The 21,286-nt window shown below is 42.1% G+C and overlaps 1 protein-coding gene across 2 annotated transcripts in view; it reads left to right on the top strand.

Moving 5' to 3' along the window:
• The window catches only part of DHX35 (DEAH-box helicase 35), a 112,837-nt gene that overhangs the window by 9,907 nt on the left and 81,644 nt on the right, over window positions 1-21,286 (top strand). For both annotated transcript variants that reach the window (XR_012236764.1, XM_073606393.1), the window contains exons 3-6: window positions 22-114; window positions 6,695-6,772; window positions 11,201-11,305; window positions 12,756-12,817. Coding sequence is in view for 1 of the 2 variants with exons in the window: in XM_073606393.1 (XP_073462494.1) it covers window positions 22-114; window positions 6,695-6,772; window positions 11,201-11,305; window positions 12,756-12,817 (338 nt within the window). In the remaining variant the exon portion in view is untranslated. The remainder of the gene's footprint in view (window positions 1-21; window positions 115-6,694; window positions 6,773-11,200; window positions 11,306-12,755; window positions 12,818-21,286) is intronic.

Here is a 21,286-nt window from a genome sequence, read left to right as displayed (position 1 = left end):
GTTTTTTTTTTTTCCTTGCAGCTCAGAAATCACATCCTTTACTTACTGGAGAATTACCAAACAGTGGTGATAATTGGAGAAACAGGATGTGGAAAAAGTACACAAATTCCCCAGGTACTTGCTTCATTATACAAAGTTTGTGGATAAACTTTCAATTCAAAATGACCCAGGTGGTGCCCTTTGGTGCCACTTTAAAGGGAGAATGACTTAGATACATAGGCTGCTGAAAAAAAGAATTAGGATTCACATTGTTAGAAGAAGACCTCTTGTGACCAGATGTCTAGGCTTTTACGTGTGGCCAGCACTGGAGCAAGCTTGAAGTAGTATTTTCTCTTACAAGTAAAGAACCTTTTTAACCACTTGCCGACTGCCTCATGTATGAGTACAGTGGCAGATTGGCTCTCCTGTGCCAGATCACAAACCTAGCACATGATCCAGCACGTCCGGGTAGGGGGCGCACTGGCTGTGCTGTGATTAGTCACAGCATAAGCCGATCAGCGGGTGCCGGCCAATGATTGACCACCGGCACCTGCTGATCGGCAAGGAGGAAGATGGGACAGAGCATTGTCAATGTAAAAAATGTCATTTGGGTACAGCATTGCATGACCCCACAATTGTCAGTTAAAATAATCCAGTACCAAAAAGCAAAAAATGGCCTGGTCATGAAGGGGGGTTAAGGGGGGGTTAATCTACTGGGGGGGGGGCAAGTGATTAAAGGTTACTCTGTGCTAACATCTACACAACTATATATGTTTTACTTCCAAAGGTTTTGTCATTTTGTACTGACAAAAATTTGTGATTTTTATTTTTATTTTTTTTAATTCATTTTCCAAACAATTATGAAAAAAAATTACAACTTCCAAAAACTCTCCATGTCTCTTACCAAATACCTTGGACTGTCTACTTTCCAAAAAGGGGTCATTTGGTGGGGTTTTTGTAACTGACCTGGCATTTACGACCCTCAAGAACTGAGTGCATCAGGATCGATTGATTTTCAGATTATATACCATAGTTTGTGGACTCTATAACTTTCCTACAGACTAAATAATATTTGCTGATTTGGGCTGTTTTCATCAAAGAAATGTAGCAGAATACATTTTGGCCTAAACTTATGAAGAAAGATCCTTGAAAAAGTCACGTGACCTGTGACGCAACGCGTAGGAGGAACCAGTGACGTAGACTATCGAGGTTGGTCTGCAGCAAGATAGTAGCGGTGTGAGGAAAAGTATCACGCACTGAGCGGCTGATTGTTTCTACCATAGTGCATAGAATCCAGGGATATGTGAGTGAAAGCCTTACCGTGGATTATCCCGGTGCATTTAATTATTGCGCAATGATGTTTTTCCTTTGTTTTATTTCATGAATCTATCTGCACTTGAGAACGGTAAAGATACCTCCAGTCAGAAACAGTGACAAGCAATATCCCTAAGCAAGTTAGAACGGACTTGTGAATTGGGTTGGACTATACATGTCACAGGAGTATTGGTTTTAATTGTGTACTAGTACACATGGAGATACCATCACGCAAAGTGAACTTATAGAGCTGTGTTATTGTTGGCATCTATGGTATATGGTTGCAGTTAGCGATCAACCACATCCACCAGTATCATCACTGATATACAGTATTTAGATCATCTACATCAGGTACATGATACTGACTTCTTCTATTTATCACATATATATTGAGAGTATTTTGATACAAGATATTTTACGGTACTAATTTTATGTTTATTTTTATTTATTGATTTATAGGATTTGGTCCCAGCTATTTTTGTGCACTGATTGAAAGTTAATTAGAACACATCATTCACTTCATTGCACTTTATATTCACTCTAAGGTGCCTGATCACCTTTAAAATGATTGCAGCTTAATTATTTAGTTATTTTCAAACACTTAATTTAATTATTTCAAATATTCATTTCAGCTCTTTGGTATTTTCTATTTTAATGAAGAAAGATTGTTTTTGTTAAAAAACAATTTGCAAATAAATAAAAAATGCTTTTTTTTTTTCCGCAAAATTTTCAGTCTTTTTTTCATTTATTTAGCAAAAAATGAAAAACCCAGTGGTGATTAACTACTTCAGCTCCGGAAGGATTTACCCCCTTAAATGACCAAGTCATTTTTTTGCGATTACAGAACTGCGTCGCTTTAAGTGACAATTGCGTAGTCGTGCAACGTTGTACCCAAGCAAATTGTATGTCTTTTTCTACCCACAAATAGAGCTTTCTTTTGATGGTATTTGATCACCTCTGCGGTTTTTATTTTTTACACTACGCTATAAACAAAAAAAATAGCTTCAATTTTGAAAAAAAAACAATTTTTTTTTTTTTTTTTTTTTTTTTACATTCTGCTATAGAACATTTCCAAAAAAAAAATGTAAAAAAAACGAATTTATTCATCGATTTAGGCCAATTTGTATTCTGCTACATATTTTTGTTAAAATAATCCTAATAAGCGTATATTGATTGGTTTGCGCAAAAGTTATAGCGCCTACAAAATAGGGGATTGTTTTTTGGCATGTTTTTTATTTATTAATTTTTTACTAGTAATGGCGGCGATCAGTCATTTTTAGTGGGACTGCGACATTGCGGCGGACAGATCGGACACCTAACGGACATTTTTGACGCTTTTGGGAACCAGTGACATTATTACAGTAATCAGGGCTAAAAATATACACTGTTATTGTACTAATGACACTGGCAGGGAAGCAGTTAACATCAGGGGCGATCAAGGGGTTAACTGTGTTCCCTCACTGTGTTCTAACTGTGGGGGGATGGGCTCACTGGGACAACACACAGATCTGTCTTCCTGCATAGCAGAAAGACAGGATATGGGCAGCACAGTGGGGTAGTGGGGTAGCACTTTCACCTAGCAGCAAAAAGGGTCGCTGGTTTGAATCCCGACCATGACACCATCTTCCTGGAGTTTGCACGTTCTCCCTGTGCCTGTGTGGGTTTCCTCCAGGAACTCCGCTTTCCTCCCACACTCTAAAGACATGCTGATAGGTTAATCGGATCCTGTCTAAATTGGCCCTAGTATATATATGAATGTGTTGGGGACCTTAGGTTGTAAGCTCCTTGAGGGTAGGGACTGATGCGAATGTACAATGTATATGTAAAGCACTGCATAAATTGACGGCTCTATATAAGTACCTGAAATAAAATTAAAAATCTGTGTGATCTCCCCTGTCAGAACGGAGATTAGCCTTGTTTATACAGGCAGATCCCCGTTCCGTCGCTGCGGGGAACGATCACGGGTGGTCGGCGGACATGGAGTCCGCTGGACCCGCTCATTAGCTTCATCCCCGCTGGCCAATGGGAGCGCGCACGCCGCCGGAGATGTTGTACACCTACAGCGATTTGCGCAGCCGAGGCAACCTGCTGCGGCTGGTCGGCAAATGGTTACATACCACGAAAAGAAAGCTCTATTTGTGTGAGCAAAATGATAAACCTGTCATATGAGTACAGTGCTGCATGACCGCCCAATTGTCATTCAAATTGTGACAGCGCTGAAAGCTGAACATTGGCCTGGGCTAGAAGGGGGTGACTGTCTGGTATGGAGGTGGTTAAAGTGGTGTTCCGGCCGAAATTATACTTTTTAAATAAAAATACCCCTATAATACACAAGCTTAATGTATTCTAGTAAAGTTGGTCTGTAAACTAAGGTCTGTTTTGTTAGTTTATAGCAGTAGTTTATTTTATAAACTTACAGCAGGCCGTGGCCATCTTAAGTGTGGGCATCTGAAACCAGACTGTATTTCTTCCTGGATCTCACCCTTGCAGATCTCGCACATGCTCAGTGCAGCACAAGCAGTGTAATAGGTTTCAGGTCAGGTTTCCATAGCAATGGCAGTTTCAGAGGAAGTTGCCGCCCCTTCCCAGAAGTCATTGCAAACAGGAAATGATGCAATGGGCCGCGGCCAGGGAGGAGGAAGTGAAAAATGAATACAGCAGATATACAGTAGGTGCTGAGAAAAAAAAAAAAATATCCAATTTGTTTACAGTGCACAGTTTAGTGAGGGATGCTGAAGAGTTGTAAAAGTGGGTGGAACTTCACTTTAAATACATAAAATTGATAACAATTAACATTCCAACAGTTTAATCTGTGATTTTAATAAAGTGTATAATAAAATTGTATAGCTTTGCTTGAAGCAGCCATTCTCTTATTCCCGGGCTGCATACTAGCTTGAGTAAAGCTGAACCGTTTCAATTGAATCTGTCATGGATGAAACATTTGCTTTGCCATTCCGCACACCCTTTATAAATCCTAGATGACTGGCTGTCATACTGATGCTCCATCTTCACTGCTTGGTGAATAATTAGTTCCAACCACACTGGTTGCACATTTGCTTGAGGTCAGTGACATGCTGGGAAGTAAAAGCAACATCTCAGCAGCTGACTGAGCAGCTAACATTACTTTATAGTCTTTACCAAACAATACTGATTCTGGCTACTGCCAATAATCAAACATGGACGCACATTAATGGATCAGAAACCACCCAGCTATATATTAGGCTGCTTTCACACTGCTCAGTTGAAAAAATACATCAAAAACATATATGCATTTTTGATGCGTTTCCGGTTGCCTGACTCCCAGCATGCACCTATGAAACATGGATATAAATGTATAATACTGTATACACTCACTGGCCACTTTATTAGGTACACCTGCTCAATTGCTTGGTAACACAAATTGCTAGTCAGCCAATCACATGGCAGCAACTCAATGCATTTAGGCATCTAGATGTTGTGAAGACAGCTTGCTGAAGTTCAAACCGAGCATCAGAAAGGGGATTTAAGTGACTTTGAACGTGGCATGGTTGCTGGTGCCAGATGGGCTGGTCTGAGTATTTTAAAAACTGCTGATCTACTGGGATAATCACACACAACCATCTCTAGGGATTACAGAGAATGGTCCAAAAAAGAGAAAATATCCAGTGAGCGGCAGTTATGTGGAGGAAAATGCCCTGTTGATGTCAGAGGAGAATGGGCAGACTGGCTGGAGATGATAGAAAGGCAACAGTAACTCCAATAACCACTCATTACAACCAATGTATGCAGAATACCATCTCTGAATGCACAATACATTGAACCTTGAAGCAGATGGGCTACAGCAGCAGAAGACCACACCGGGTGCCACTCCTGTCAGCTAAGAACAGGAAATTGAGGCTACAATTAGCACAGGATCACCAAAATTGGACAATAGAAGATTGGAAAAACGTTAGCTGGTCTGATGAGTCTGAATTTGGTGTAAACACCATGAAGGCATAGATCCATCCTGCCTTGCATCAATGGTTCAGGCTGGTGGTGTAATGGTGTGGGGGATATTTTCTTGGCACACTTTGGACCCCTTAGTACCAATTGAATATCATTTAAATGACACACGGGGCACACGGGGCGCTTTCATTTTTGTTTATTGTTTTATTTTTTTTTTTTTTACACTTTCCCTTTTTTAAAACTTTTTTCTTGATCACTTTTATTGCTATTACAAGGAATGTAAACATTCCTTGTAATAGGAATAGTGCGGTCCTCTTTATGCAGAGATGTGCATCTCTCTTCTCCTCCAGGCTGGAAAGCCTGAGATCAAAAAAAATAAATGATCTCAGGGTTGCCAGCCGAGTCCTCGGTATTGTTTACTTACGCCGACCCTGACGTGACATCATAACATCGCGCCTAGGCCTCCGAGAGTCATAGAGACCGTCGGGGACCATCTAGCCCTTGATTTGCTCTATGGCTAACTTCCAGCGCCGGCGGATTCCTTCTCTGGTTTGCCGATCGCACAGACGAGTCAGGAGAAGCACCAGAGGACGGCAGGAGGGGGCCTCATGCTGCCTGTAAGAACGATCAAGCGGCTGAACAGCCACTATGGTTGTTCTAATGGTGCAGGGAATCGCTGGCTGGAATAAATTTTATCTGAATGATGCCTGCAGCTGCAGACATCATTCAGATATCCCCACTGAAAGCCCAGGACGTCATATGACGTTCAGTGGTATGGAAGTGGTTAAGAAACGCAACTGACAGGTGTGAAGCGTTCTGTAGGATTTAAAGGGATGCATTTTTCTTCTGCCTTTTTTTCCATTTAAAAATTGATCAGGGTGAAAGGACGCTAAATCAGAATAAAATATCTATAATTAAGCCCTAAACACATCAGTAGGTGGTGCTGGCTGGAACGATCCTGGCAGCACCATAAACTTACTTAGCAGTGCAGCTCTTCCCGATGGACATTTTTTTAAAGGGTCAGACATTGCAGCCCTGGTGTTTACTACATTCAGCCCGGGTTCACACTATAATGCGCTGCGGATCGCACAGGAGCGCTGTGCGTCCCTGTTCCCCGTTTCAGGGATGAATCAGGGCCGATTCTATGCCTGAATTTGGCCCTGAAACTGAGCCAAAGACACACAGTGTTTTTGTGCAGTGCGCTCCGCAGCCGCCCCAGGGATATGTGAACCGGCTCCATAGGGAGCCAGTCACATTCTCCTGCTATGCGAATTAGATGTGCGGAAACGCACATCTAATTCGCATAGGTGTGAACCCGGGCTAAGGGCAGGAACCTGACATGAGACATACAGTCTGGAGGAAATGCATTGCAGCTTCCATCTGAAGCTTCTTACACAGGTGCTTTGCTTTGCCTTTAGGCCCACAAATACTCCCTTTTGTAAAATGTATCTTTTTTTTCTTTTTTCCTCTTGTATAGTACCTTGCAGAAGCTGGGTGGACAGCAGAAGGGAAAGTAGTTGGAGTAACACAACCCCGAAGGGTGGCTGCAGTTTCGGTAAGCCAGATGGAAATGTATTTTACCATTTAACCAAAGTTTTTTTTTTTTTTTTTTTTTTTTTTTTTTTTCCACGTTTTGTATTGAATTTGTTATAAATTTTCTATTACATTTGGCAGTTTTCTATTGATACTCAAATAAGTATTCACAGATCTCTGTGAATGAATGACTGGGCTGTGTGGGTGGAGCTTTTCAGGGCCATGTTCTTTTCAAATTGGGACAGCAGGTGCAGGAAGAAGATCTCCAATCGCTGTCACGAGGAGGGGGGGGGGGGGGGGATCGGTGAGAGGCTGCAGGTGTAGAAACATATAACTAAAAACGGGTGTAACATGTTCCCAAAGTTGAACGTATCCTTTAAGGATGTGCATTTGTACATGTTTCATTGACGGTGTCACTTTAATAGAAATAGATCTGCTATCAGGTGTAGAGTGACTGTATCCAATGGTGCCTGCACATAACTGCAGCAACTCTCGTTCACATCTGCTACAGCTGAACCTAAATAACAATAGGGCAGATCTGGAAAGTTTTTCAATATAATGTATATAATAACCAGTGTCTTAAAGTAAATTCACCAATCAATGTGCCTTCATCTTATTCCTCAATGTGTTCAAAGAAAAAGCTTTCAAACTTTTTGTGCTGTTCACCACCACCATAGAAGAGGAATTTGCCTCAAAAGCTAATCTGTTAATTAACCGCTTTCTGACTGCCCCATGCCCCCTTATACTGCGGTAGGGTGGCCGCTCTGCACCAGGTCACGTACCTGGTACATGATCTGACACTTCTGGGGCATGCACGCACCTCTGGCGACTCTCTCCTGCTGTGATGGGACACAGCAGGAGCCTATCAGCGGGTCCAGTGGACTTGATGTCTGCTAGGACCTGCCGATCCTTCCCCAGAGAAGCAGAATGGCGGTCTGCTGATGTACACAAGGCCGATCGCTGTTCTGTGGGAAGGGAAGGTAGTGATCCTGTGTTTCTGCTAAGCAGGAACACGGATCTCTGCCTTCCCACAGTGGAAGCACTCCCTAGGAACACTTTTAACCCTTTGATCGCCCCTGATGTTAAGCCCCTTCATTGCCAGTGTCATTAGTACAGGGAGAGTGCATATTTTTTAGCACTGGTCACTGTATTAGTGTCGCTGGTCCCCAAAAAGTGTGACTTCGTGTCCGATTTGTCCGCCACAATATTGCAGTCCCGCTATAAGTCGCTGATCGCTGCCATTACTAGTAAAAATAAAGAAATAGATTAAAAAAATCCCATAGTTTGTAGACAGTATAACGCAAACCAATCAATGTACACTTATTGGGATTTTTTTTTACCAAAAATATGTAGAAGAATACATATTAGCCTAAACTGATGAAGAAATTAGATTTTTTTTTTTTTATTGGGAATGTTTTATAGGAGAAAGTAAAAAATATATATATATTTGTTTCATAATTGTCGGGCTTTTTTTGTTTATAGCGCAAAAAAAAAAAAAAAACTGCAAAGGGGATCAAATGCCACCAAAAAAAAGCTCTATTTGTGGGGAAAAATACGTTTTATTTGGGTACAACATAGCACGACCGTGCACTTGTCAGTTAAAATAATGTAGTGCTGTATCGCAAAAAATGGCCTGGTCATGAAGGGGGTAAAACCTTTCCTGGGCTGAAGTGGTTAAAAGGTCATATAATCGCTTTGTGGTGACACATTCAGTGCAGGTTTCTCTTTTTATCCTGCAGTAAGCTTAAACTCTCTATACATTATGGCAACCGATCCACGAAATATCAATTAAAAGAAAAACAAAATGGCAAACCAGGTATTGCATAGCATTTAAAAACAGCAGTATACCTTTTATACAACCAAAAAGAGCAAAAAAATTATGACTGATCACATATAAGAATATCCTCTGCACTGCCACTCTATCTTTTCCGATGCCCAAAAAAACCTGCATGGCTGAGGACGTGAGTGAGGATTCCCAAACACACCCACTGCAGGCTCCTCTTTTCTCTTCAGCTCTATATTAGAGCCACAGTACAAAGACATGTCCTGCAGCCACCAATCACATTCAGATCTGAATGTGTGACTGGTGATAGATTGAGGAGAGAGCATGCCGTACGGCCTTGAGGAAACATGCTTACCCATCCCTCATGTAAGGAGCTCTATGAATTCACCTGTTGCCAGCATTTTTTTTTAATAGACTGGAGTATGAAAAGTCAGATTATTTGGTAGCAAAGTTTCAGAGCTAGATAGCCTAGCAATACGAACCAAACTTTCAATTCTTAAAGCTTGTTTGCATCCCCCCCCCCCTCCACTGCCATATTTGCCACTTTTTTTGGGGGTGGGAGGGGGTTGTTAATCGGGTATCTGGACTTGACAGGTACCCACTCCCACTTCCTGGTGAGATCGCCGCACGGCGATCTATGTAATTTCCTAACCCACCCCCCCCAATGCGGCTTTGTGGGTCTCCGAGAGCATCGGGGCCATTCAAAATATGCAGCGTGACTCGCGCGTGCGCTGTAGGAAACAGGCTGTAAAGCCGCAAGGCTTCTTTTTCTGTTCCCCTTACTACAGATGCCGGAGTGTGCACCTGAATGACGAATCGGCTAGGCGTGCCAACATTGTGGGATCCCTGGACAGGTAAGTATCCGTATATTAAAAGTCAGCAACTACAGTATTTGTAGCTGCTGACTTTAATTTTTTTTTTTTTTTACAGACTGGAACTCCTCTTTAAGCAAGGGGGAAATTTCATATTTCCTTATTGTTATTGGGTCACAATATCTAAGCATGAATTCTAAGCCTGGTTACATTAGCTGACTGCATAACAAAGGAAGGTCATTATGAACTGACCAAATGACCAAGTCCTTAAAAGGTGATGTTGCTTTCAAGGGGGGTTGGTCAGATCTTACCAACTAGTCCTGTATATACCACAGCTAAAAATGAGTTAGTTATATGTCAGGGCAAGCAAGCACATGGTTTTATTATCTGTGCCAAGCCACAAAGACAGGGCACAGAAAAGGTATCTACAGCTAAGTATTCTTGTTACATTTTCTAATATTATTATGTTTATCTTTATTTATCGTTACCGCTTGCCGACCGTAAAACTTACATATACGGTGACAGAACGGCCTCCCTGCGCTGGATCGCATACCTGGTACATGATCCGCGCCCACTGGCCCGGCTGTGCTGTGATTTGTCACAGCACATACTGGTCACCGGGTCTCGGCCAATAATTGACTGCTAGCACCTGGTGATCAGCTCTGAGCTTCACCGAACACAGCTCTGTGAGTGTAAACAATACAGAGCTGTGTTCAGTGACAGGAGATCTTGTTGTTTGTTCATTCCCTGCTAAGCAGGGAATGAAAACCATTAGATCCCCAGTAAAAGCAGCACACAGTACACACACAAACACTGTTTAGGCACGCGTTTAAACCCTCGATCGCCCTAGATGTTAACCCCTTCCTGCCCAGTGTCATTAATAAAGTGACAGTGTATTTTATTAGCACTGGTTACTGTAATAATGTAACTGCTGTCAGTGACAGTTAGTTTCCCCCAGCGTCAGTCAGTGTCAGATTGGCCACCGCATTATTGCAGCCCTGTTATAAGTCGCTGATCGCATCCATTACTAGTATAAAAAAATAATTCCAGTATTTATCCCATAGTTTGTAGATGCTATAACTTTCACACAAACCAATCAATATACACTTATTGGTATTTCTTTATTTAATAAAGATATGCAGCAGAATACATTTTGGCCAAAATTTATTAACAGATTTTATTTTATTTTCATTTTTTTTTCTTATGGGACCTGTTTTAAAGCAGAAAGTAAAAAATATACAGTATATAATTATTTATTATTATATATATTTTTTTTCTTTCTGCTTTAAAACAGGTCCTATTAAAAAAAAAAAAAATATATATTTCCAAAATATATTTCCAAAATTGTCAGTCTTTTTTGTTTTATATAATAAAAAGTTAAAAACCCAGAGGTGATCAAATACCACCAAAAGAAAGCTCTATTTGTGTGAAATGATATACATTTTGTTTGGATACAGCATTGCATGATCACAAAATTGTCAGTTAAAGTAGTGCTGTGCCGCATAGCAAAAAATGGCCAGGTCACGATGAAAGGGGGCCTTCCGGAGCTGAAGTATTTAATTTAAATGTTATATACAGTTTGATTTTACCTACGATTGTTTGTGTGATCTCTCTTTGCACATCTTGAATAAAACCCCAAAACAAAAACAAAGTTCTTGAGATGTAAACCAGTTGGTTCTTCTAAGGACAAAAAGAAAACACCTATGTCTGAAATTTTGTACTGGATGAACTGTCCCTTATGAATAAATATGACTAATTTCTCAATCCAACTCCAAATTCATGCAAAAGATGATGCAGAGATTATTGCAAAAGTTGTTTGTTCCCGAATGTCAGTAAGTGTCTTGTGTTGTAACAGGTGGCGGGGCGGGTGGCAGAGGAGCGAGGAGCTTTGCTGGGACACGAAGTTGGCTACTGCATACGCTTTGATGACTGTACTGACCCTCAGGCTACACGTATCAAGGTGAGATTGCGAATTACCTATGCCTGGTGTTATACTGTATGTTTGCCTTAAAGCTCATAGCTCCTTCCATCACAGAGGTTATTCTTATTAATGTTCATGCTAATCAACACAATATCCAGTGTTGCTCTAAATGTGGTGAGTCCAGCATAGATGATAGTGTCAGTGATTGCTAAAACCTTCTAAATGCATTGACTCACAGCTGCATCATTATAACCTTACATCGGCTCTCATCGGATATTATGGGCAGATACAGATAAATGTGTGTCACATCCATTTAGTCATATCTGACTCTCAGTGATTCTATGGGACAGCCCTCTGGGCACCATGTCTACTACGAATAAGGGTATTTTTCTATATCATTTTCTTGGCACGTTTTTTACGAGGTAGGTCGTAAGCTCTTTCCTCAACTCTCCCCATTGACTTGGAACCAGCAAGCAGAATGTGATAAAACACATGCATAACTATTTTGTGTACACATACGAAGGGCCATTTTAGACAGTAGCCTATTAACTTAGCACGTAGGAACTTAGATTGCAAATTGGAATGTGGAAGGAAACCAGAGGAGAACATGCAAACAACATGTATATTGGGGTTGATTTACTAAATACAATTAGACTGTGCACTTTGCAAGTGTACTTGCACTTATTTTCCCCAGAGCTTAGTAAATGTGGTAAAGCTCTGCCGGTTTTAATCATCCAATCCTGTGCAAGCAAAAATGCTGTGTTATTTTCCCCCTTGCACCTGATTTGGTATTCTTTACAAAGTCAAAATACCACAAACAAAAATCCCCAGTTCATTTACCAGCCAGCCTACAACAAACCGAATTGTCCTGTCTAATAGTTCAACTTTAGTTTGCACACATTTGCAAATGCATGCGTAAGCTGCAGCGGCCACGTCGCAGCACCCCAGTGTACTGCAGTCCTAACTATAATTTTTAAGAGTCTCCTGAAGCACATATATAATAATGTATAGATTAAGGACAGGTATGCCTGGAGGGAGCCCACCTTTCTTTAAAGGTACAGGGATGCAATGGAATAATGGTTGCAAAGGTATCCTGTGTGTCCCCTCTTTACAAAGTGAAGCTTCATCACATTCACCAAACTCTGAGTGCAACTTCACTTGCAAAGTGCACAGTCTATTTGCCTTCAGTAAACCAACTCCATAGTGTCCTGATGGAGAACTGAACCAAGGATTCCAGTGATGCAAGGTTTAAAAGAAGTATGAGAAGAGTAACCCATAGTAGCCCAACATCTTTTGTTCTACAGCCTGCACTGAACTGAAGAAAGGTGCAATCTGGTTGTCAGAGCTTCATGTTCTTTGCTGTCAGCAAACCCCTGTGTATCTGGAGCTGCTGTTTACTGAGAATTCTTTTGTGCTGTTTTTCTCCGACATTTTTGTTTGCTGTGTAATGTGTTTATCGTTATTGGACTATTTTCTTGTATTTTTATAGTTTCTGACAGATGGCATGCTTGTCCGAGAAATGATGTCTGATCCATTGCTCACCAGATACAGGTAAACATTGTGTATGTTTTGCACATAGCACTGTGGCAAAGGGACAGCCTATGTCGAAACACAATGACAACCTTTTAGAAATGTGGGAGAGGTGGATATTTGGGAATCTGATCGCTAATTTTATAGCTGAAGCATATAGCTCACATTAGGGCTATAGACATGAAAGATCGGTCTGTATCAGGCAGTCTATTAACAAATATTTCAGATGCCATCAGACGCACATGCACACAATTATTCATATAACATTGCTGTGCAGACACCCCTGCAGTCAGCCATATGTCTGGAGGGAAATTAAGCTACAAATGATACACTAAATCTCCATATCTTCTATGTTTTGTATATCGTTAGGATGCCCTTCGGAGATCATGGTCATTTGTATGTTCTTCAATGTTTTGGGGTGCTTTAATGACCTCTATAGTGGAAAATGTATTCTGTATATGGTTTAAAGTATACAGTGGATATAAAGTCTACACACCCCTGTTATAATGTCAGGTTTCTGTGATGTAAAAAAATGAGACAAAGATAAGTAATTTCAGAACTTTTTCCACCTTTTTAATGTGACCTATAAATTGTAAAACTCACTTGAAAAACAAACTGAAATCTTTTTGGGGGGAGAAGTAAAAATAAAAAAATAAAAAAATGTAGTTGCATAAGTGTGCACACCCTCTTATAACTGAGGATGTAGCTGTGTTCAAAATTAAGCAGTCACATTCAAACTCATGTTAAATAGGAGTCAGTACACACCTGCCATCATTTTAACCACTTCCCGCCCACGGACGTCATATGACGTCCTGGGCTTTGGGCGGGTATATCTGAATGATGCCTGTAGTTACAGATATCATTCAGATATTGCCGGTTTCAGCCGGCGAATCTCTACACCATAGGAATGATCATAGCTGCCGTTCCGCCGCTTGATCGTTCCTATGGGAGGCGAGAGGGGACGCCCCCCCCCCCCTCCCGCCGCCCTCCGGTGCTTGCTCCGACTCACCGTTACGATCGGTGAGGCTGAGAGCGGATCCGCCGGCGCCGGATGTAGATCATAGAGATTTCCGGCGGACCAGATGGTCGCCGGAGTCTCTATGATCATCGGTGGCCGGGCGCGATGTTGTGACGTCACGCCCGGCTTCCATTCAAAAAAACAGCGCCGCTTTGGCTGGGAAGCGGTGATCGTTTTATTTTATTTTTTTATTTCAGGCTTCCCAGCCTAGTGGTGAGATATGGGGTCTTATTGACCCCATATCTCACTATTAAGAGGACCTGTCATGTTATATTCCTATTACAAGGGATGTTTACATTCCTTGTAATAGGAATAAAAGTGATCAAAAAAATTTTTTTTTTCAAAAAAAGTGTCAAAATAAAAAAAACAAAATATATTTATCAATAAAAAAAAATAAAATTTTTTTTTAAAGCGCAGCTGTCCCCGTGTGCTCGCACGCAGAAGCGAACGCATACGTAAGTCCCGCCCACATATGAAAACAGTGTTCAAACCATACATGTGAGGTATCGACGCGAACGTTGGAGCGAGAGCAATCATTTTGTCACTGGACCTCCTCTGTAACTCAAAACATGTAACCAGTAAAAAAATTTCAAGTGTCGCCTATGGGGATTTTTAACCACTTCAGCCCCGGAAGGATTTACCCCCTTCGTGACCAGAGCACTTTTTCCAATTTGGCACTGCGTCGCTTTAACTGCTAATTGCGCGGTCATGCAATGCTGTACCCAAACGAAATTTGCGTCCTTTTCTTCCCACAAATAGAGCTTTCTTTTGATGGTATTTGATCACCTCTGCCGTTTTTATTTTTTGCGCTATACACAGAAAAAGACCGAAAATTTTGAAAAAAAATGATATTTTCTACTTTTTGTTCTAAAAAAAATCCAATAAACTCAATTTTAGTCATACATTTAGGCCAAAATGTATTTGGCCACATGTCTTTGGTAAAAAAAATGTCAATAAGTGTATATTTATTGGTTTGCGCAAAAGTTATAGCGCCTACAAACTAGGGTACATTTTCTGGAATTTACACAGCCTTTAATTTATGACTGCCTATGTCGTTTCTTGAGGTGCTAAAATGGCAGGGCAGTACAAAACCCCCCCAAATGACCCCATTTTGGAAAGTAGACACCCCAAGGAAATTGCTGAGAGGCATGTTGAGCCCATTGAATATTCATTTTTTTTGTCCCAAGTGATTGAATAATGACAAAAAAAAAAAATTACAAAAAGTTGTCACTAAATGATATATTGCTCACACAGGCCATGGGCATATGTGGAATTGCACCCCAAAATACATTTAGCTGCTTCTCCTGAGTATGGGGATACCACATGTGTGGGACTTTTTGGGAGCCTAGCCGCATACGGGGCCCCGAAAACCAATCACTGCCTTCAGGATTTCTAAGGGCGTACATTTTTGATTTTACTCCTCACTACCTATCACAGTTTTGAAGGCCATAAAATGCCCAGATGGCACAAACCCCCCCCCCAAATGACCCCATTTTGGAAAATAGACACCCCAAGCTATTTGCTGAGAGGCATGTTGAGTCCATGGAATATTTTATATTTTGACACAAGTTGCGGGAAAGTGACAATTTATTTATTTATTTATTTTTTTTTGCACAAAGTTGTCACTAAATGATATATTGCTCACACAGGTCATGGGCATATGTGGAATTGCACCCCAAAATACATTCTGCTGCTTCTCTTGAGTACGGGGATACCACATGTGTGGGACTTTTTAGGAGCCTAGCCGCGTACGGGCCCCCAAAAACCAATCACCGCCTTCAGGATTTCTAAGGGTGTACATTTTTGATTTCACTCTTCACTGCCTATCACAGTTTCGGAGGTCATGGAATGCCCAGGTGGCACAAACCCCCCCCCAAATGACCCCATTTTGGAAAGTAGACACCCCAAGCTATTTGCTGAGAGGCATGGTGAGTATTTTGCAGCTCTCATTTGTTTTTGAAAATGAAGAAAGACAAAAAAAAAAATTTTTTTTTTCTTTTTTTAATTTTCAAAACTTTGTGACAAAAAGTGAGGTCTACAAAATACTCACTATACCGCTCAGCAAATAGCTTGGGGTGTCTACTTTCCAAAATGGGGTCATTTGGGGGGGGGTTTGTGCCATCTGGGCATTCCATGGCCTCCGAGACTGTGATAGGCAGTGAAGAGTGAAATCAAAAATTTACGCCCTTAGAAAGCCTGAAGGCGGTGCTTGGTTTTCGGGGTCCCATACGCGGCTAGGCTCCCAAAAAGTCTCACACATGTGGTATCCCCGTACTCAGGAGAAGCAACAGAATGTATTTTGGGGTGTAATTTCACATATTCCCATGGCATGTTTGAGCAATATATCATTTAGTGACAACTTTGTGCAAAAAAAAAAAAAAAAAATTTGTCTCTTTCCCGCAACCTGTGTCACAATATAAAATATTCCATGGACTCGACATGCCTCTCAGCAAATAGCTTGGGGTGTCTACTTTCCAAAATGGGGTCATTTGGGGGGGGGGGTTTGAACTGTCCTGGCATTTTATGCACAACATTTTGAAGCTTATGTCACACATCACCCACTCTTCTAACCACTTGAAGACAAAGCCCTTCTGACACTTTTTGATTACATGAAAAAATTATTTTTTTTTGCAAGAAAATTACTTTGAACCCCCACACATTATATATTTTTTTTAAAGCAAATGCCCTACAGATTAAAATGGTGGGTGTTTCATTTTTTTTTTTTTCACACAGTATTTGCGCAGCGATTTTTCAAACGCATTTTTTGGGGGAAAAACACACTTTTTTACATTTTAATGCACTAAAACACACTATATTGCCCAAATGTTTGATGAAATAAAAAAAAAGATGATCTTAGGCCGAGTACATGGATACCAAACATGACATGCTTTACAATTGCGCACAAACGTGCAGTGGCAACAAAATAAATACATTTTTAAAAGCCTTTAAAAGCCTTTACAGGTTACCACTTTAGATTTACAGAGGAGGTCTACTGCTAAAATTACTGCCCTCGATCTGACCGTCGCGGTGATACCTCACATGCATGGTGCAATTGCTGTTTACATTTGACGCCAGACCGACGCTTGCGTTCGCCTTAGCGCGAGAGCAGGGGGGACAGGGGTGCTTTTTTTTTTTTTTTTTTCTTTATTATTTTTTTGCTTTTTTATCTTATTTTAAAACTGTTCCTTTCATTTTTTTTTTAATCATTTTTATTGTTATCTCAGGGAATGTAAATATCCCCTATGATAGCAATAGGTAGTGACAGGTACTCTTTTTTGAAAAAATTGGGGTCTATTAGACCCTAGATTTCTCCTCTGCCCTCAAAGCATCTGACTACACCAAGATCGGTGTGATAAAATGCTTCCCCAATTTCCCAATGGCGCTATTTACATCCGGCGAAATCTAAGTCATAAAATGCTCGTAGCTTCCGGTTTCTTAGGCCATAGAGATGTTTGGAGCCACTCTGGTCTCTGATCAGCTCTATGGTCAGCTGGCTGAATCACCGGCTGCATTCTCAGGTTCCCTGTTGAGACAGGAGAGCCAGAGAAAAACACGGAAGACGGGGGGGGGGGGGTGGCGTGCATTCTCTCCCACTGCTTGTAAAAGCAGTCTAGAGGCTAATTAGCCGCTAGGATTGCTTTTACATGAAAGCCGACCGCTGGCTGAAAAGAATGATACCAAGATGATACCTAAACCTGCAAGCATCATTCTGGTATAACCACTCAAAGTCGTGAATGGTGTACCTGAAGACAAAAAAATGGTTAACAATAAAGCACAGTAAACGGTAAAGTATAAAAAATTGCATACCTGAAAAGCAAACATGATAAAACATAATAACAATAAAACATTGCAGAATAGAATACAGTAAAAAAGAGCAGAACAATAGAGAGAGAGAGAATAGAGAGAGAACAATAAAACGACAACTATTATTTTTTATTTTATATTTTTGTTTGTGTTTTTTTTTTTTTTTTTTACACTTTTTTTGTAACTGTAACTTTTATAACTGTAACCGGTTCCAGGTTCGGGTCTCTCAAAATGCGATGGCATCTTGGGAGACCCTGTGAAAGTGTGTCCTAGTCTGTGCAATGCTGTACCCTACGCTAATACTCAACTAGTGAATGGTAGCGTTCAAAACATTCACCAATGCAAAGACCAGGATTGTCAGGACAGGAGGGACAATAATAGCGGGTGTCACGCCTATATCCGCGTTTGCTGCAGACACAACATCTTTTTTGGGGGGGTTCGTTGGGTAGGGGTACTCGGGAGGACATAAAGAAAATGCCTCTCATGCAGCCGACTGCATTTGGTTGGGGATGTGAATGGGGGAAGTACGGGAGCTGCAGAAGTGGTGGGTTCCCAATTAGGATTGGCGAATGCAGCAGGAAGGGCATTATGGGCACGACGGGCCTGTGTTTGTCTTTTTGGTGGCAGCAGGACGCTACTTGTGCTTGCCACCTCACCAGCTTGAACTGCGCTTATGGGACTCGCCACGTCACCAAGTGTTACTGCAGTGCTGGTTTGACTACGACCGGGGTGTACTAGGCCGCTGGCGCTTGCCAGTTCACCAAAACGCTACCAAAGAAACTGTTAGCGATCGCAGGGATCAGGCCTGACTCTGCGAACGCTGCAGTTATGCGTTTAGTGTTTTGTAAGTGACAGTGATCGATCGATACTGCACTTGTGTGGGCTGGGCTGGGCCGGGCGGAGGGGCAAAACGCAGGTGCTAGCAGGTATCTGGGCTGATCCCACTAACACTGCGTTTTTGGGAACCCTAAACTGCTGGGGACGCCAGTATAGATCTGATCGGATCAGATATTGATCAGTTCAGATACTATACCACTAAGGGAGGTGTATGCTGCGTGCGTGTGTGTTAGCGCGACCGGCGCTAACCTGACGCTGCCTGGGGCTGGTGCTTGCCAGTTCACCAAAACGCTACCAAAAAAACTGTTAGCGATCGCAGGGATCAGGCCTGACTCTGCGAACGCTGCAGTTATGCATTTAGTGTTTTGTAAGTGACAGTGATCGATTGATACTGCACTTGGGTGGGCTGGGCCGGGCGGAGGGGCAAAACGCTGGTGCTAGCAGGTATCTGGGCTGATCCCGCTAACACTGCGTTTTTGGGAACCCTAAACTGCTGGGGACGCTAGTATAGATCTGAACGGATCAGATATTGATGCGTTCAGATACTATACCACTAAGGGAGGCGTATGCTGCGTGCGTGGGTGTTAGCGGTACTGGCGCTAATCTGACGCTGCCTGGGGCGACCCATATCACCGCCGGGCGATCAGGGGGCTAAACCTTTATTCGGTAATAAACGGCGGGTGCCCTGACACTATAAAAAATAAACGAACTAACCAGCGTCACCCGTAACAGTTATACGGTGATCAGTGGTGAAAGGGTTAACTAGGGGGCAATCAAGGGGTTAAAACATTTATTAGATAGTATATGGGGGTCCCTGTCGCTATAAAACGCTGACGGCGAACCTAAATATTTACGTCCCTAACTAGCGTCACCAGCGACACTAATACAGCGATCAGAAAAATGATCGCTTAGCGACACTGGTGACGGGGGGTGATCAAGGGGTTTAAACTTTATTAGGGGGGGTTAGGGGGGTACCCTAGACCTAAAGGGGGCCTAACACTCACTGTCCTAACACTGTAACTGTCACAAACTGACACCAATACAGTAATCAGAAAAAAAAAAAAAAAACTGCTGGTGTCAGTTTGTGACGGGGGGGGGGGGGTGATTGGGGGGCGATCGGGGGGGGGGATCGGGGTGTTTTGTGTGCCTGGCATGTTCTACTGTGTGTGTAGTGTTGGTGCACTCACATACCTGTCTTCTCTCCTCGGGCCGGAACTGAAATTACCGAGCCGAGGAGAGATGACATCATTTCCTCTGCCTCTGTGTACACTACAGAGGCAGGGAAATTATCCCATTGGCTGGGAGCGATCGCGAGGGGGGGGGCCACGAATGGATGGCCTCCCCTTCACCACCGATCGCCGGGGGAGATTTGCCGACCGCCGCAGGCAGGGGGGGACCCCCCACCCGCGGGCAGGCAAGGACGTACCTGTAAATCCTTTTGCCTGCCCGTGCCGCTCTGTCGACGTACATCGTCGTGCGGCGGTCGGCAACTGGTTAAGTACCGAACATTGGCGCCATTCTACGAGTGTGTGCAATTTTGAAGCGTGACATGTTAGGTATCTATTTACTCGGCGTAACTTCATCTTTCACAATATGCAAAAACATTGGGCTAACTTTACTGTTTTGTTTTTTTTTTAAACACAAAACTGTTTTTTTCCCAAAAAAGACGCGTCGAAAAATTCCTGCGCAAATACCGTGTGAGATAAAAAGTTGTAACAACCGCCATTGTATTCTCTAGGGTTTTTGCTAAAAAAACATATATAATGTTTGGGGGTTCTATGTAATTTTCTAGCAAAAAAATTATGATTTTTACATGTAGGAGAGAAATGTCAGAATTGGCCTGGTAAGGAAGTGGTTAAAGTGCCTCTGATTAACCCCAAATAAAGTTCAGCTGTTCTAGTAGGTCTTTCCTGACATTTTCTTAGTCGCATCCTACAGCAAAAGCCATGGTCCGCAGAGAGCTTCCAAAGCATTAGAGGGATCTCATTGTTAAAAGGTATCAGTCAGGAGAAGGGTACAATAGAATTTCCAAGGCATTAGATATACCATAGAACACAGTGAAGACATTAATCATCAAGTGGAGAAAATAAGGCATAACAGTGATATTACCAAGAACTGGATGTCCCTCCAAAATGTATGAAAAGACGAGAAGAAAACTGGTCAGGGAGGCTGCCAAGAGGCCTACAGGAACATTTAAGGAGCTGCAGGGATATCTGGCAAGTACTGGCTGTGTGGTACATGGGACAACAATCTCCCGTATTCTTCATATGTCTGGGCTTTGGGGTAGAGTGGCAAGACCGAAGTCTCTTCTTACCAAGAAAAACATCTAAGTCTGGCTAAATTTTGCAAAAACACATCTGAAGTCTCCCAAAAGCATGTGGGAAAATGTGTTATGGTGTGATGAAACCAAGGATTAATTTTTTGCCATGATTCCAAAAGATATGTTTTCCGCAGAAACAACACTGCACTTCACAAAAAGAACACCATACCCACCGTGAAGCATGGTGGTTGCGGCATCATGCTTTGGAGCTGTTTTTCTTCAGCTGGAACAGGGGCCTTAGTCAAGGTAGGGGGAATTATGAACAGTTCCAAATACCAGTCAATATTGGCACAAAACCTTCAGGCCTCTGCTGGAAAGTTGAATATAAGGAGGAACAACGCATACATCCAAATCAACAATGGAATGGCTTCACCAGAAGAAGGGTTTAAAGTTTTGGAATGGCCCAGCCAGAGCTCACACCTGAATCCGATTGAAAATCTGTGGGGTGATCGAAAGAGGGCTGTGCACAGGAGATGCCCTTGCAATCTGACGTATTTGGAGTGTTTTTGCA

The sequence above is a fragment of the Aquarana catesbeiana genome, linkage group LG12 (genome assembly GCF_042186555.1).
Source record: "Aquarana catesbeiana isolate 2022-GZ linkage group LG12, ASM4218655v1, whole genome shotgun sequence".
Lineage (NCBI taxonomy): Eukaryota > Metazoa > Chordata > Amphibia > Anura > Ranidae > Aquarana > Aquarana catesbeiana.
The sequence above is the reverse complement of the archived record's forward strand: the minus strand, read 5'-3'. Positions and strand labels throughout refer to the sequence as shown.